At 33.2% G+C, this 15,563-nt stretch overlaps 1 protein-coding gene across 1 annotated transcript in view; it reads left to right on the top strand.

The window, feature by feature from the left end:
* Window positions 1-15,563, top strand: part of LOC136039917 (ionotropic receptor 93a-like) — an 81,439-nt gene that overhangs the window by 18,600 nt on the left and 47,276 nt on the right. Inside the window, exons 4-6 of the mRNA XM_065723907.1 lie at window positions 3,943-4,201; window positions 9,407-9,515; window positions 12,355-12,684. Of these exons, the coding sequence (XP_065579979.1) occupies window positions 3,943-4,201; window positions 9,407-9,515; window positions 12,355-12,684 (698 nt within the window). The remainder of the gene's footprint in view (window positions 1-3,942; window positions 4,202-9,406; window positions 9,516-12,354; window positions 12,685-15,563) is intronic.

The raw sequence follows: 15,563 nt of genomic DNA on the forward strand, positions 1-15,563 counted from the left end.
TACCTTGTTTGAAGCAAAATCAAACAGTAATTCGGTCTGTTTGTTCGGAGACACCAAGTGGACTTTTGACCATTCTATTACTACGCCCAATACAAAATTTTCAATAGAATAGCGAGTAGATACTTATTTTTTTTATTGTTGTCTTCATATTTATGAGACCAACACACAGGACCAAAGGGACAGATAATGGTGGTTTTATTTATTCCCCTTCTTCAACCTTCAATCTGCTTGATACTTATAGGGTGAGCAATATCAGCCAAGGAAACGGAGCAGATGATTTTTAGAAGTTCCTACCGCTTTTGAGTACAGTCTGCACTCAGCAGTTAAAACAATCGCATTCACTTGAAATTTGGTTAGTGGGTACGTACAGCCAAGTAACGTTCATCACAAAGCTTCAGACCGTTGAACCTTAAAGCCCAGGTGCCAGCAGGCTTTAAAGTTTCTTTGTTCGGGTTTCTAGAGTCGACCCAGCTCTAAATGGATACCTGGAGAAATCTGGGGAAGGTAAACAGGAAGGGTGTGCGAAAGCACAGGATGGTTGGCCCCCAACTCCCCATTGCACTTTCTGGCTGAAGGGTCAAGAAACGGAGATCAGCACCGCCGGTAGGGATTGTAAAGTCTAATGCCGTATTCTTTACCTTTACCTTTTGTTCGGGTTTCAGCTCTATCACAAAGAGTGACTTGTGAGGAAGAATCGCAAAGCTTTTTCTATCTCGGTGATGCGGGGTTAAATACTTACCGCAGTTGATCAACCTTTTATTCGTGTACGATACATTTTAAGGTGGGAAAAGTTTCTTCATGCAAGGTGTTAAGAAACCATTATAAATGATAATGCAATATAATGTTGTTGTCTTGCAATTATTTTTCAAGTATTTTATCTTTTTTATTATTTTATCATTTATATTATTTTTCATCAGTATTTATCAGTATTTCATTCAGCATTTCAGTATTTCATTCAGTATTTCAGTATTTCAGTATTACATCAGTATTTATATTATTTTTCAAGTATTTTATCGTAAGGTTAAATACTTACGGCAGTTGATCAACCTTTTATTGGTGTCCGATACATTTTAAGGTGGGAAAAGTTTCTTCATGCAAGGTGTTAAGAAACCATTATAAATGATAATGCAATATAATGTTGTTGTCTTGCAATTATTTTTCAAGTATTTTATCTTCTTTATTATTTTATCATTTATATTATTTTTCATCAGTATTTCAGTATTACATTCAATATTTCAGTATTTCATATCATTATTTATCAGTATTTCAGTATTTCATCAGTATTTATATTATTTTTCAAGTATTTTATCGTAAGGTTAAATACTTACGGCAGTTGATCAACCTTTTATTGGTGTCCGATACATTTTAAGGTAGTGAAAATTTTCTTCATGCAAGTGGTTAAGAAACGATTTTAAATGATAATGCAATATAATGTTATAGTTTTGCAATTATTTTTCAAGTGTTTTATCTAGTAATCACTCAGTGATAGACCTAACATCAAATTAGTGTTGCCATCAGTTATATACTTGACAATTAATGAATTTGTGCGTGTAATTACAAATTATAAGTTAAGGCGAATCAGTAAAGCATAGAGTTGGATACGTGATGCCGTTAAAAAACATGGATGTCCATAATTAGAGTATTCGGTTTTAAAAATACATAATATTAATATCGAAAATATAGCGCAGTTTGACACCGCTGTTTCGGAACCTATCATCATTTTGTCTATATATTTTTTTACGCAAAAAATTATATGACTCAATCATTTTTAAAGGTTTCAGAGAGGTTGAAAACTATGGCAATTAGTTCCAGGGTGAATAAATAAAATTAAAGGTTTCTCAAGTTGCAGTTTCAATGACTAAGCTGACCACATATTGCTGAAATAGCTCACGTTGCCCAAAGGAACTAAATTTATCTTTAACCCAAGTAGGCAAAAATGCTATCGAGTGACGATCTTGAGAGTCCTTAACTGCTCGTAACTATCGAAAAAATACCATTGTAACTTCCCTGTTTCAGAGGATGCACTGCCACGCAGCTGTATTTTTGTCCCCAAGACGTATGTAGTTCATTCACAGTGAACGGTTATTATAGATCGTTTATTCAGTAATGTTAATGATCATACAGCATTGCAGAGTTGTATATAATCTATTATAGAATATCAGAATTTTTTCGTCCAATAGTGAATTTATTGGCCAAAAATTTCAATTGTTTACTGATATGCTTGAAAATATGTTTAGGCGATGGTTGAACCCTAACCCACGACATCATAAATAGATCTTCAGGTAATTAAATAGATCATGGTAATCAAAATATTACTTTGTTTTACCACATTTACTGCGTTTTACCTGTTGCACCCATGATGTCAATTTATGCTTTTAATTGTGGATTTATTTGTGGAACCTAATATGAAAAAAAAAGAAGAAACAATATATCTAGCCCAAAAATATTCAGTTACATTCATAGATAGGAACACCCCCACTTTTTTTTCTTTCAAGGCCTCCAACTCCTCTCCAAAAAATGTGACTAGAAAAATATTGCAACTGAATGTACAAAAAGGGTACTTGGCCGAGAGGCAGAGCTCCCCTTGTATTGTACATATGGAGTTTTAATTGAAAAAAATTAATTTTTAAACATGAAAAATTGACAAATGTTGAGCTTAAGCCTAAAGAAAACTATAAATTTGGTGGTAAGTATAACAGTGTGTAATACTTAATATCCTCCTACTCAAAGATTTAGAATGCCTGGAGGGCCATTGCGAAATAGTTTAATATGAATAAAGTGTTGGATTTAAGTTCATATTTAATATGAAGTTCATATTAAATTTACCATCATATTAAATTTATTATTAAATATTGTTCATATTTTAAGTTCATATGTTCAGTTTAATATGTTCATATTAAATATGTTCATATTTAATATGAATGCCATCTTAAAGAAGTATGACTAAATATTTTAAAGAGATCTGAGTAAGGCTGGTGAAGATAAGCAAAAAAGTCATGCAGGGAGGCATGAAGGCTAAGGTGCTGTCCGATCATGGTGCTTGTCATTTGTAAGGACGGAAGGCATGAGCTATTGACCTTAGGAAGCAGAGAGACTTGACAAAAGCCCGCAAAGTTTTCAAGCCAAAAGACCTGCAAAACAGTAGTTTTTGTGAAGTTATCTATAATTATATTTATCATAGTAATTATATTGTATGCTCGTATCATAATTAATTATAATAACTGCAGTTATAGTTTATGGACAACCTCGCACAGATCTTTGAGAGCTGCTTGAACATAATTACTGTTTTCAACCGGGATAACTATGTACCTATCCACCGAAAGAACTGCCCGCAGTCGGTCGTATTGATAAGGATTTGAAAGCCTTTTCACTTTTAAATCAGAACTGGTTCAGTATTCTTAGGCACAGAAAAGGCAAATTGGTTGTTTAACTTTTGTACATATAATATTTTTGCAATATCTGATGTTAAGAATTGCAAAACTAATAGAAAAATTACTGTTTTTCTTGCAATTTTTTTTTCACCTGGAAAAAAGTACGTCGATCTTACCCAAATAAAAGCCACGCTCTCATTGTAGACATATCTTTTACTTCAAAAATGTACTGCTGGGTTGAATCATTTCTATGCCTGAGAGGGAGGGCCTCTACCTCACCTTTTACAGGTATTACAAAAAGTTTCATATATTTGGGCATATTAAAAAGCAATGAAACGATAATAAATTGTATATTCGTATTTAGTGTATATGAAACCAATGGATTGTTATACTGATTGAAACATTGCAGTGTTATATAATAGCTCATCTTTAGTAAGCGATTTTATATTTTTTTTTCTTTTTCCAAGAATAATTCCATTAGGTTAAAAATCGATAGTGTGAACATACAGTTTTATTTTTGCAGAGTACTATTTTCAGCAGAGGCTAAGCGAATTACTTTATGTTTCTTTAGATTCTGGGTGTCCGAGATCAACAAGAACTTTGTTACATGCAACACCTATGATTCGCTGGGGCACCCACCTGCGTCAAATAGTGTCAGATATGAAAGAGGACAAAACATTAATGTGGACCGATGGCTTTCTTATCTTTACGGGTGATAAGTTGCAAAGTCACGCGCTGGAAATTGTTGAATCTTTAAGAGATCATCATTTTGGTAATCCGATTTCTGTATCCATGGAAAATGTGAGGGACCCATCAAAAGGAATCCAGGAGTAAGGTCTTATTTTATGTTAGAATCACTGGAACTGTAATGATTATAGTTACTAATATTAGTTACTGGTGTCAGATTACTTGTATAAGTGTAACTGGGACTTTCCATGAAGAGGGAAGGTCTCAATAAATAAAGGTAAACAACTTATGAACTTTATAAATAACAGAAGACTGATGGAGATGAATATTCAATTTTAAGCAATGGAATATAAGCATACTTTCCTTTAGTGCTCGAAAATATATGAGATAGTTAATGCAAACTGACATAAGATATATTGACAATTTTTTATTAACTGAAGGGAAGGGGCGCTAATCCTTATCTGTGATTAAAAAAAACAACAAAAAACAGTTTTTCAACTGAAAATAAGGGACTAATTTAAAACTTGAAACGAAAGAAATCATTCTGAATATGAGGAATATTGCCTCCTCTCAAACCTCTCGCTTTTTACGATAAAGTTTCCTAGCGCTTCAAAAATTCTTTTTAGAGTGAGATCAAAATGAACGCAGGAGTTCAGCCGTTGCCCCCTCCCCATCTTCTAACCGTTTAAAGTTCTAAAGCCTATTATGCCATTTACCTTTATCGAAAACAGTTTGTATCTTGATCTGTATGCTTTGTTTTTCAAATCATTGACGACAAACAAAAAATATAGGACTATGATAATCAAGAAGACTGGAAAAAACTAGTGAAAATTAACTGAATATTTAATGTATAATTACATTGATCTATGGAAATTCAGAAATCAGGTTTTATTTTTACTGTTAGTTTTTTCTTTTTCAAAATTATATATGTAAGAAAAAAACATAGACAATAATTTGTTTTCAGTAAAGTGCAAATGGGACAATAGGATTTATATTTTTAAATGGTTAGATGAGGGTAGACTAGACAGTAGCTAAACTCCTGCTTGAAGTAATTTTTGTTCGCTTTAATTTGTTCGTTTGAAGTAATTTGGTAATTCTCCTCCGAAGTTGCTGGGGTTCATTTCTTATTTCATGTGTTACCGAAATTTAATTGCAAAGTTAAATTCCAAACTTTGTTGCGATTTAAAGGTAGTTATATGCAGACGAGTATGTGCAGTGCTTGCAGCAGGTTCCCTCTCCTCCTCTGCCTATTGGTTGAGACAGCTGTAGAACACTGCTGATAGACATTTAGACTATGATAGATGGAGATGACAATATACGGAACTAAAGGAACTAAAAAGATAACCTTATGTGAATGAGCAAAAATGTCCGATCTTCAAGAGCGAAATGATTAGACACAATAAATTTAAGTGTATCACCCTCAGCCGCTCCTTAGATAGGGTAAGACAAGATATTTAACTTATCTTATGTTTCCAACTATTATTTTTCAAAATCCCTGAAAGGCTGGTGGAAAAAACCTGGAAACCCAGATTTTCAATACCAAAACTCCTAAAAAAGAAAACATTTTCTGACTTCTTTCCAAATCGCTAGTAAAACCTTGTTTTGCAGACTTTTAAGATCAGTTTTCAAAAAAAACAAAAAAAACTGGAAACTGAAGACAAGTTACTTTTACCGAAGTATCTCCTTATGACGTTCATAATATTTTAAGTAACGACTAGTTGAGTTCGGATTTATTGATGGATTTCTCTGCCATACCCAGGAATCTGGACCATACGAAGACGAGCTGTCTGTTAACAGATCTTTTGAAATAATGTATAAAAATGAATTTGAGGAATAGAAGTTACTTCAGATGTACTTCGGGTTCAAGTAACACAAAAAAGGATAAAAAATAAAATTACTTGGGTATTGTCCATAGTAGTGTATTAAGTTTTAATAAAGTTTAGAGTCTAGCAAGACGAGTAAGAGAAACAGACTTCATTTTAATTTTTATTAGTGAATGACTAATCTTTATTAGTTTTTGTCTGCACATCAGGGACGAATATGATGATCAATTTTTTTTCTTAGCTAGTTTTATTAATAAGTTCACATTTCATATCACACCAATAAGGGACAATTTATTAGTTGCATCAGCCTCCAGATATACTGGTCAAAAATCAGGAGAAGGGGGAGTTATAGCTCCCTCCTCCAATACCTATTGTTATTTTCCTAGATTTCAAAGTTTAATTTCAGGAATGCAACTTCTTTCAGTCTCTTGGAAAAGTAGTTATTTGCAGAGTATAACAGAATGTATCCAGATTCGATTCAAAACTTGATGTATCAAACACAGCCTTTCAAATATGTAAACTTTAGTGTCTTGCAAGTTTTTACTTTTCTAAAGAAAAAATATACGAAGTTACATATATGATTTCTTTTCAGTCAAAATGCACTAGAACCATCACTACGCTACCAGGAAGTAATATGAAACACAAACCTGATAATTCAATCAAACTTTAAACTCAAAATCAGTATAAAAAAGGGATAGGTCAGGGTGAAGTCAGATCCTCCAAGAACAAAATAGCAATTGAAAAAACTCTTTCTATTCTGAAATAAAGAGATGTTTTCATAATGGACCTAGCAACAAGGTAAAAATATATAAATCAAGATCGATTTTTCCTTGTGATTGATCGAAAACATCGAAAGATACAGACAAAAGAAATATCGTTGTTTACAATTTTAAGATTAAATTTTTGTATGTGACTTTATGAAAAAATTTAGAGATTCAAGACAGTAGAAAGCTGAAGAAAAAATTGAACTTATTGTTAGGTACGTATGCAAGTTTTTTTTTATGTTGGGGAGGGGGGTAATAAAAACTAATTTGTTTGATGATTTGAATAAAAAGTTACTAGAATACAGAAAATGGTACGATTTTTCTTTAGGGGGGAGAACCTGCTCTCCTCGTTGCTTCTATTTATTTTTAGTCTGAGTCAGCAATTACTAGACTAACCTCATCACCCTTGTCCTTTTTTTCATATGGTAGCTGAAAGCTTGACTCTTTTCTTGTGCAGAAGTAGCTGCTCTTCTCTGCAAATGCATGTGGCACTTTCTTTGGTCCGCTTCATACGTATTCTGTTTTCAGAATTCCGCGAAAAGTTTCTATTTTAATTCTGTTCCGCCTGTTTGCTTTATCATTTTCACTGTACTAAAATATCTTTCGACGGCAACGTTGGTCAAAGGAAGAGAAAGCACAAGTAGTACTGCCGATCTTAAATTTGTGAATAGTTCCGTTCCGTCGGCGTTTTTCTTCGAAAAAGTCAAACGCGAATATTTTTTTTATATTGTTTACTATTTAATAACAATTTATTGACAAAAATTTAACATAAACACGTCCCCTCCAAATGCCACAGTATGATATGGAGGAGGGATAACAAAAAAAAAACAACTTAACATAAACCTCAGAAGGGGTTTAAGAACAAAACACAGCTGCAATATCATATACCCTGTAACCACCCCCTTAACACTACACACTCAATTCCTTCCTTAATTCATCCAATAAAAATAAAATACTGCATTTAGTGATTTAATACCAATCGATCAACTTTGAATCCTATTACAATAATCCTTAAAATCATATTTAGAAAACAATTCATAATTTAGCAGCTTTCAAAATCACTGAAATCACTATTTTTAATATTTTCATTTAACGAATTCCATAGATTAGCCGCTTTTAAAAAAGAGAAAACCCTGACCTAGACAAAACTAAATTATTAGCATGAATTTCGTTCACTGACCTTGTGCCATGTGAATGAAGTTCATTAACTTGCGTGAACAAACTTAGAAAAGAAGTAGAATTGCTTCTGACGCAATTATACATAAAAATATCAATATAAAAGTCATGGAGAGCAGCCGCTGGGAGTATTTTTAACCTAAAATAATCCTCATGACACGATCTAGAAGGGTTTAAATTAGTAAGTATTCTAAAAATAATATTTTGCAAAACTCGGACTGGACGAAAGATTGAGGAGAAAGTTACCAACCAAATGAACAAATTATAGGGGTGCCTAATACTAAAGTATAGCATACAGATTATTTACTTCGGAAAACAATGTTTAAGTTTACAAATTATGCCAACATTTTTGCTAATATATTTGAAACTTTCACAATATGATCTTTAAATGAGAGTGATTCATCAACAACAATATCAAGGTATCAAACACTGGAAATCCTCCATATTGCTCCCCATATTGCCCATTGCTCCCCAGCTCCAACTGAAGATACCCATGCATAACAATTACCAGACCGTCCAAAAACTACAAAATGATATTTTAGTATTTTTCACATCCATGAGATTTTGTGTCCGCCACTTTTGGTCGGTTTTGTTTGATTCCCCTGATTTTTTTTCATATTTTCGAACTAAGGGTTGGAAGGAATCAGGTTGAAGTGACTGTGCTGATACAGGGTGGATCATTTCTGTATAGTAACAAATTTCATAATCAAAATAAAATAGAGTTTCGATATGTGCATAGCTTCTATGTAAAAAAAATTGTACAAGAACTTCGTTGCTGCTCGTCTTAAATTTAATATGAATCTTTAATTTTCTAGAAAACTTTTTTAAGATATTTTTTTTATTTATTTAATCTTTGTTTACTTTCTATTGGTATATCATATTAACCAATTTCGACCTGAATTTAGGCCTCTTGCCCTAATATCTTGGCTTGTCTTACATCTAAAATCAGAATTTCTGTAGGAAATACCTATTCTCTTCTTTTGTCAGTTTATCAATAAAAATTATTGACTAATTAATCGTTAATCAGGCACAAACGAAAGAAATTTTTGATCTTGTGACCTCCAAAAACGTTGATATTTTGGCAATATTCCCTCTAACACCTGCTGTTATCGGCATAATTCCCATTTTATCAACTTGCATCTCGCTCTTAAATGCATGCCCCCTTAAGAATAAAATATTACGCATACGCCTTGTGGTGATTCTGGAAATTTGTATTTATATCAAGTATAAAAAAAAAAGTTTTTAGCTTAATAAAGATCAAATTCGTAAGAGATCTATTCAGTTAAAAATGTATTACCACAGAAATAAACCAGGATGGCAATAAGCGGGGAGGGATTTCCGTTAAAAACATTCTTTGTTTTGGTGTTTTCATTATAAATATTGGAAAAAATTTCCTCCTGCCCTAGATTCTGAGAAATACCTTTCTTTGTGCCTTCATTATCCGTTAATTGGTGCTCCTAAACTGTACAATAAGGAAAAGCAAACTTATTTCACGAAAAATCCTGTCCAAAATAACAGTTGCTTCAGCTGATCTCTTTCTAATTGATTCTTTTTCAAACTGTATTTAATGTGTATTTATCCATAGGCAAAACAAGTTTTCCGAGACGCTGAAGCAGATTCCCTTCAGTATTAAAGGGAGTAATTACATAGTTGTCACCGATTCAGAAGACGCAGCCGTCACTATTTATCAACTGGTAACTAGATGTTTTGATAAGCTACTGAATTTCTCCCTTTAGCTGCCGCATTTTAGTACTTTTTTTCTTGCCATCTTTTCTGGTCAATTTCTTAATTTTTGCGTTTTTTATTCCACTCTTTATCTTGATGTTTGTAAAATGAATATGAAAGATTTATTAATAAAACTTGGTGACGACAAAATACCACCTTGGTCAATCGAGAGTAAAGTTTGATGTGTTAACTTCATGTATAAATAAACAAAAATCAATGCTAAGTAATCAAAAATCAATAACCTTTCACACTGAGCTGTAGAACTTTTACACTAGCGTAGCTTAAGACTTTACTTTAAGTTACGTAATGCTACAAAGCAAGTTTTTTCCATAACGAAAGAAGTGCCAAATAGACGTGAACTTTGCTTGGAAGTTTAAGGTACTTAAATTTATTCGCACTACGGAAAAGTCAATATAGCAGGAACGAGACGGAGTTCTTGGATGAGTGGTTAATAAATTTGAAAACAAACTAACAATGTTTTCCTTGGCGTTATGTGACTTAACCAACTAACATAGATAGTACGTACGTGGCGTGAACACCGCTTGAAACATAGGTTGTCAAACAAGAACGAAAACAGAAATTGGGCGAGAAAAGTAAGACAAAAAGCAAAATTAAAAGAAGTTGAAGAGGGCAGTGCGATTAGAATACAATCCAAGAGTAAAGCTAAAATTCATCATTTGTAATTTCTTACAAAAGACAATCTTCAAGACACACCTTTTCACTAAAAAGTATTTTTTTTATAGCATTATAAGTCCCTCCTCGAATCCTCTTAGTAGTACCAATACCTTAAAAATACAAAACTAGTAGCTGTATTTATTGATCACCCACATTTAAAAGCAAACAAATTTAAAATCATAACTATGTCTATCAGTCCTTAAGTTTGAGCAGCTAAAAACTAAAGATTTAATTTTGGAGCTTTGTACTGCCAATTACCGTTAATAAATATCTGCCACAGCTGTTTTCCAGGATGCCTTTCCGTCATAGGACACCCCTTCCACAGTGGAACGAAAATTACTTGAAGTCAACAGTATTTTTGCTTATTTCCAAATCCCTCTGTTTACTGTAAATATCTTTCGTCCCGTTTACTCACACTGAAACGACCCAAATGAAAGACCTTGTCTTTACATGATTTTACATAGGAACTATTAGACAAGGTTTACTATTCCTATTTTTAATAATCCAACTCAATTATTTTCACATAAAACTTCCCAATAAAAAATTTCTGTATATATTTGCTTTATTTATTTTCCCTTTTTTATGAAATTCCTTTCTTTTTTCTCTTTTTGTTCTTTCTTCTCTTTTCCTAAAAGCAACGCTGTTCTCACTCATACACACATTAATTCTAGACTATCTTTCTCCACTAATAAGACTCAAACTCCCTCCTTAATTTTCTTTCTCACTTCTTTTTTTCATACACAGTGTGAAAGTACAATTCAAAATCAGAACAATATATTCTCCAATATTTTCTTATTTTCAGTAATTTAAGTTTTTTCTTTCCAAACCTTCCTTGGAGACCACTTTTTTCTTCTCCACACATAATGGTACATGTTTCCAATAATACAACACAAAGAATTTTTCCTTTTCACCTCCAGCTCCAAATTTACATCAAATTTTACCAGCTTCTTCTTTTCCTCTTCACTTTGAACCATAATACCATACTTTTCACTTAAATTGAAATCAAACTGAAAAAATGCCTTTGTTCTCTTTGCACGTGAGGAGCTCATGGTTTAAACCGTCTTCTGCTGTCACCAAAAAAAAAACAAAAAAAAAAAACACTTTCTGTCTTCATATTTCAAGAAAAGTGACAGTCTATTTCAGTAAAGCAAAATCATATGTATCACTTGAAATATAAGCTCCTTTACCTTTGGCTCCATAGGGAGTGACTGTAAATTTCTTAAAGGGCTTTCAAAATTTACCTATAGTTCTTTTGATTTTGCGTGATATTCACCATTTTCCTCTTCGAGAGTCAAGATTCTGGTTATCTCCTTTTGTAATGCTCTACTATCTACAGTGAGAAGCCATTTTTCTTGCAGCTGCTTAAGTATTAAGACTGAATCTCTCATGAAAGCTGGGGCATTTATCTCTGAATTTTCTTGAGTAGGGGGAGTAACCACTTTCTAGTCATTTCAAAGTGTTCCTGTGGTCCATTTAAAAATTCAGCTATCATTCGGACAATGATATCTTGACACATTTATCGAACATCGAAACTACTTTCGTCTATTCTAGATATTATATTCTTCATTTCTTGAATATGTTCTTCTATTCTAGATATTCTAAAAACACTATTTTAAATTATTTTACATGACATTTAATACTAAATCCACTCATATACAACAACCATCATACTTACATAATACACATACATAAATTCTATTCTTTTGCAAGGAAAAAAATTTTGGTTGTGGCCTTGAAGGTATGCTAATATGGGCCTTGGATATTTAAACATCCCAATTTTTTTGGACGAAAGAGCATCTGCTAAATGATTTTTTTAGATTTCCGTCCCATATATAACGCCACATTTATTTATTAATATTTTTGGCTTTAGATTTTAGGAGAGGTATTACTGGGGCCAGATAAAGTATTTTTGAGATGCAATACATGTTGATATGAAAGTTGATTTCTGAAACAAGAAGAGATTCCTACCTTTATCGTCCCCACATAGCAGACACTGAATCACAACAAGTTTCTCTTCCCATTCACAGTTCTCTAAAGAACACTTTTTTAAATTATGCATTATTTCAGCCAAATTAAAGCGCTTTTTGATCACTTTAATCTACTTCAAATCTCTTTAATAAATTTTATTTTCAGGCAATAGAAATGAAACTTTTAAATCCGAAAAATCAATGGCTTTTCATCTTCCCTTCGCCGATGGTCAATATGGAAAGTTTGACAAAAACTTTCCTTGAAATGACACTTGAAGGGCATAATATTGCAATGATTTTTGACCAAAGCACCAATGAAAAGTGTAAAGATTTGCTACGCTGTTTTACGGAGAGAATTTTCGAACCTTTCCTTATGGCAGTCAATAGAACACTCTCAGAAGAACTAGAATTTTATAACTCCGTTTCTGATGATGAGTGGCCCAACCTCAAATATTCCATAGCAGAAGTTAATCTAAAAGTAAAAGAAAGAATTCAAGTAAGATTTTAAAGTAATATTATTCTTTTTGGTCACTTTTTCTTCAGGGTATTAAAAGAGCCACAAACACTAACAAGAACTAGATCATCACCGAAAGTACAGATCCATTATGATAGAAAGAAACTTCTGCAATGTGATTGTTTTTTTTTTTTTTTACTTAAGACGATTTGACAGAATACTCTTTTAAGAGTACTGTACTATATTTTCCGAATACGCACATGTGCGGAAAATAAAACTGAACTTACGTATTTATCTTGTAACCAACCAAGTATACTCCTGCAAAACCATTATTATATGAGAGCTGGCAAGAAAATAATTTGGGTTTTGGAAAAAAAAGTAAATAAGCTAAGCGAAGAAACAGTTTTTGTGCACATTCTTGAAAGTTCTGCCTGTAAAGAGCTTTCGAAGGTGTTAAAAATTGAGTGTTTCCTCTAACAAAGCCTCAGCTTATTGTAAGCCTGTTTATGAAGCATCATGGCTTTAAACTTGAAAGAATTTTCCTGGAGACGGGAAGAGAAGGAGGAGCAACCCATTTCTTTTTGTAATTTTGCGCTATTTAATTCAGTGCACGTCCAGCTGGGGAATTGAAACGTTTTTTCGTTTCTCATTTTTTTTTTCCAAATAATTTTTTATCTGATTTTCCTATAAGATATATATATATATATATATATATATATATATATATATATATATATATATATATATATATATATATACATATGTATATATATATATATATATATATATATATATATATATATATATATATATATATATGTATATATATATATATATTGATATATATTGAAATTTTTGCGAGATTTTGTTTACTTTTATAGTTGACTTTTTTTCATTTTTTGTCGAATTTGAGATGCTTTTGTGTAAATGGTCGTATAAATTTCAGATTGGGCTCATTTGATTGGAAACTGAAAGCTATGAATCCCTTTTTTGGAGTGAAAAGTGATCGGAGGGCATGTAGACTCCCACAGGCTCTCTTTTTCTCAAATGCATCCAACCAAAATTTGAGGAAGCCATTTCTTCAAAATAGTCTAAAGATCAAATAAGAAATACTTCAGTATAAACACTACCCCCCTGAATCCATGGGAAGGATTTTAAGATATGCCCCAGGGGAATAAAAGACTCTTGTGGAAGAAGTGGCCGTATACACTTCAGAGGCAGGTCAAACGACTAGAAATTGAAAGTTCTACTCTCGCTTCTTAGAGTAAAAAGCGACCAAAAGGCAACTAGTTTCCCCCCCCCCCCGCCATGCCCTTTTTTCTCCAAATAGATCCAATTGTCTTTGCGACAGGTATTTTGTTCAAAAAAGACCAAAGATCATATAAGAAAACTTCAGGGTTGACAAAATCTTTCGGAGCTCGTGGGCAAGTATCGTAAGTTATGCTCCGGGGGCATTCAAGGTTTATATGGAAGGAGAGGTCTTATAAACTTCGGAGGAGGGATATTCGATAAGAAATTGTAATTTTTAGTTTCACTTTAAGAGTCAAAGAGTCCATTGTGCTCAAAATAGTCCAAAGATATTGTAACATAGTCTACGGGCTTGATGTAACCCACACAGCCCTGAGGCAAGGGATGGAAGTTATGTCTTGGGTGCACATAAGGTTCGCGACTAAGAGGTGGCCATATAGACTTTGGAGGAGGCTCATTTATTGGAAATTGGAAGTTATATTTTCCTTTTAAAGAGTCAAAAGTGACCGGAGGGCAAATAGCTTTCCCACGCCCTTTTTTCCCCAAATTCGCTCAATCCAACTTTCAAGATTGTTCAAAACAGTCCCAAAATATTTCCATATAACAATGTCCATATAACAGTACCTTCGGGGTGGACACAATCTTCAAAGCCCGATGCAAGGTTGTAAGTTGTGTCTCAGGGGCATATCAGGTCTTTATGGAAATGGTGGTCGTATAAACTTTAAAGGTAGCTTATCTGATTGAAAACTGAGAGTTTTAGTTCTTCTTTAAGAATCAGAAGTGATCAGAGGGCGACTAGATCCCCACGCCCTCTTTTTCCCTCGAAATTTAGCTCAAAATAGTCCAAATGTCAAATAACTGTGGTTCTAGGTTCGAACACACACGCACCCCTCCAGCCCGCTATAAATTATGCTAGTTACCCATGGTTAACATGTAATGTTTCTAAGGAAGGCATAACCGTATATACTTTGGAGGAGGTTGATTTGATTGGAAATCAATTTTTTTTCCTTTTTAAGAATGAAAAGTGACCAGAGCGTAACCAGTCCCCTCCTTTCCTAGCACACGTTTTTTCAGCAAATGCGTTCGATTAAGATTTTGAAATAGCAATTTTCTTCCAAATTGACCAAAATTCAAATAATTATAACTTAGGGGAAGAAAAATCCCCTTTAGCACAGGGGCAAGGTTTGTAACTTATGCACGTTGCCCATTGTTAACAAATAAGGCTTTTGTTGAAGGGGTGGGGGTGGTCGAAATAACTTTGGAGGGGGCTCATTTGATTGAAAATCGAAACTTTTTAAGAGTCAAAAGTGATCAAAGGGCAACCAGTCCCTCCCACCACCCAGCCCATTTTCTCCAAAGGCATCAGGTAAAAATTTTGGTATAGCCATTTTGTTCAAAATAGTTCAAAGGCCAAATAATTATACTTCTGCGGTCGAACCCTCTCTCATCCCCAGGGGAAAGGGCTGTGAGTTATGTAAGTTGCTTACTGTTACTTTGATACTTTCTTTATTTTGATGCTGTGATTTACTGATTTACCGGGCAATTTTGATTTACGGGACAAGGGTTGTAAGTTATTCATGTTGCTTATTTTTATTTTAATACTTTTTTTACTTTGATACTTTTATTTAGTTTTGTTGCTTTGATGAAATTTCGATGCTGACGAAACTTTTATT

Source organism: Artemia franciscana, chromosome 20 (assembly GCF_032884065.1).
Source record: "Artemia franciscana chromosome 20, ASM3288406v1, whole genome shotgun sequence".
NCBI classification, from domain to species: domain Eukaryota; kingdom Metazoa; phylum Arthropoda; class Branchiopoda; order Anostraca; family Artemiidae; genus Artemia; species Artemia franciscana.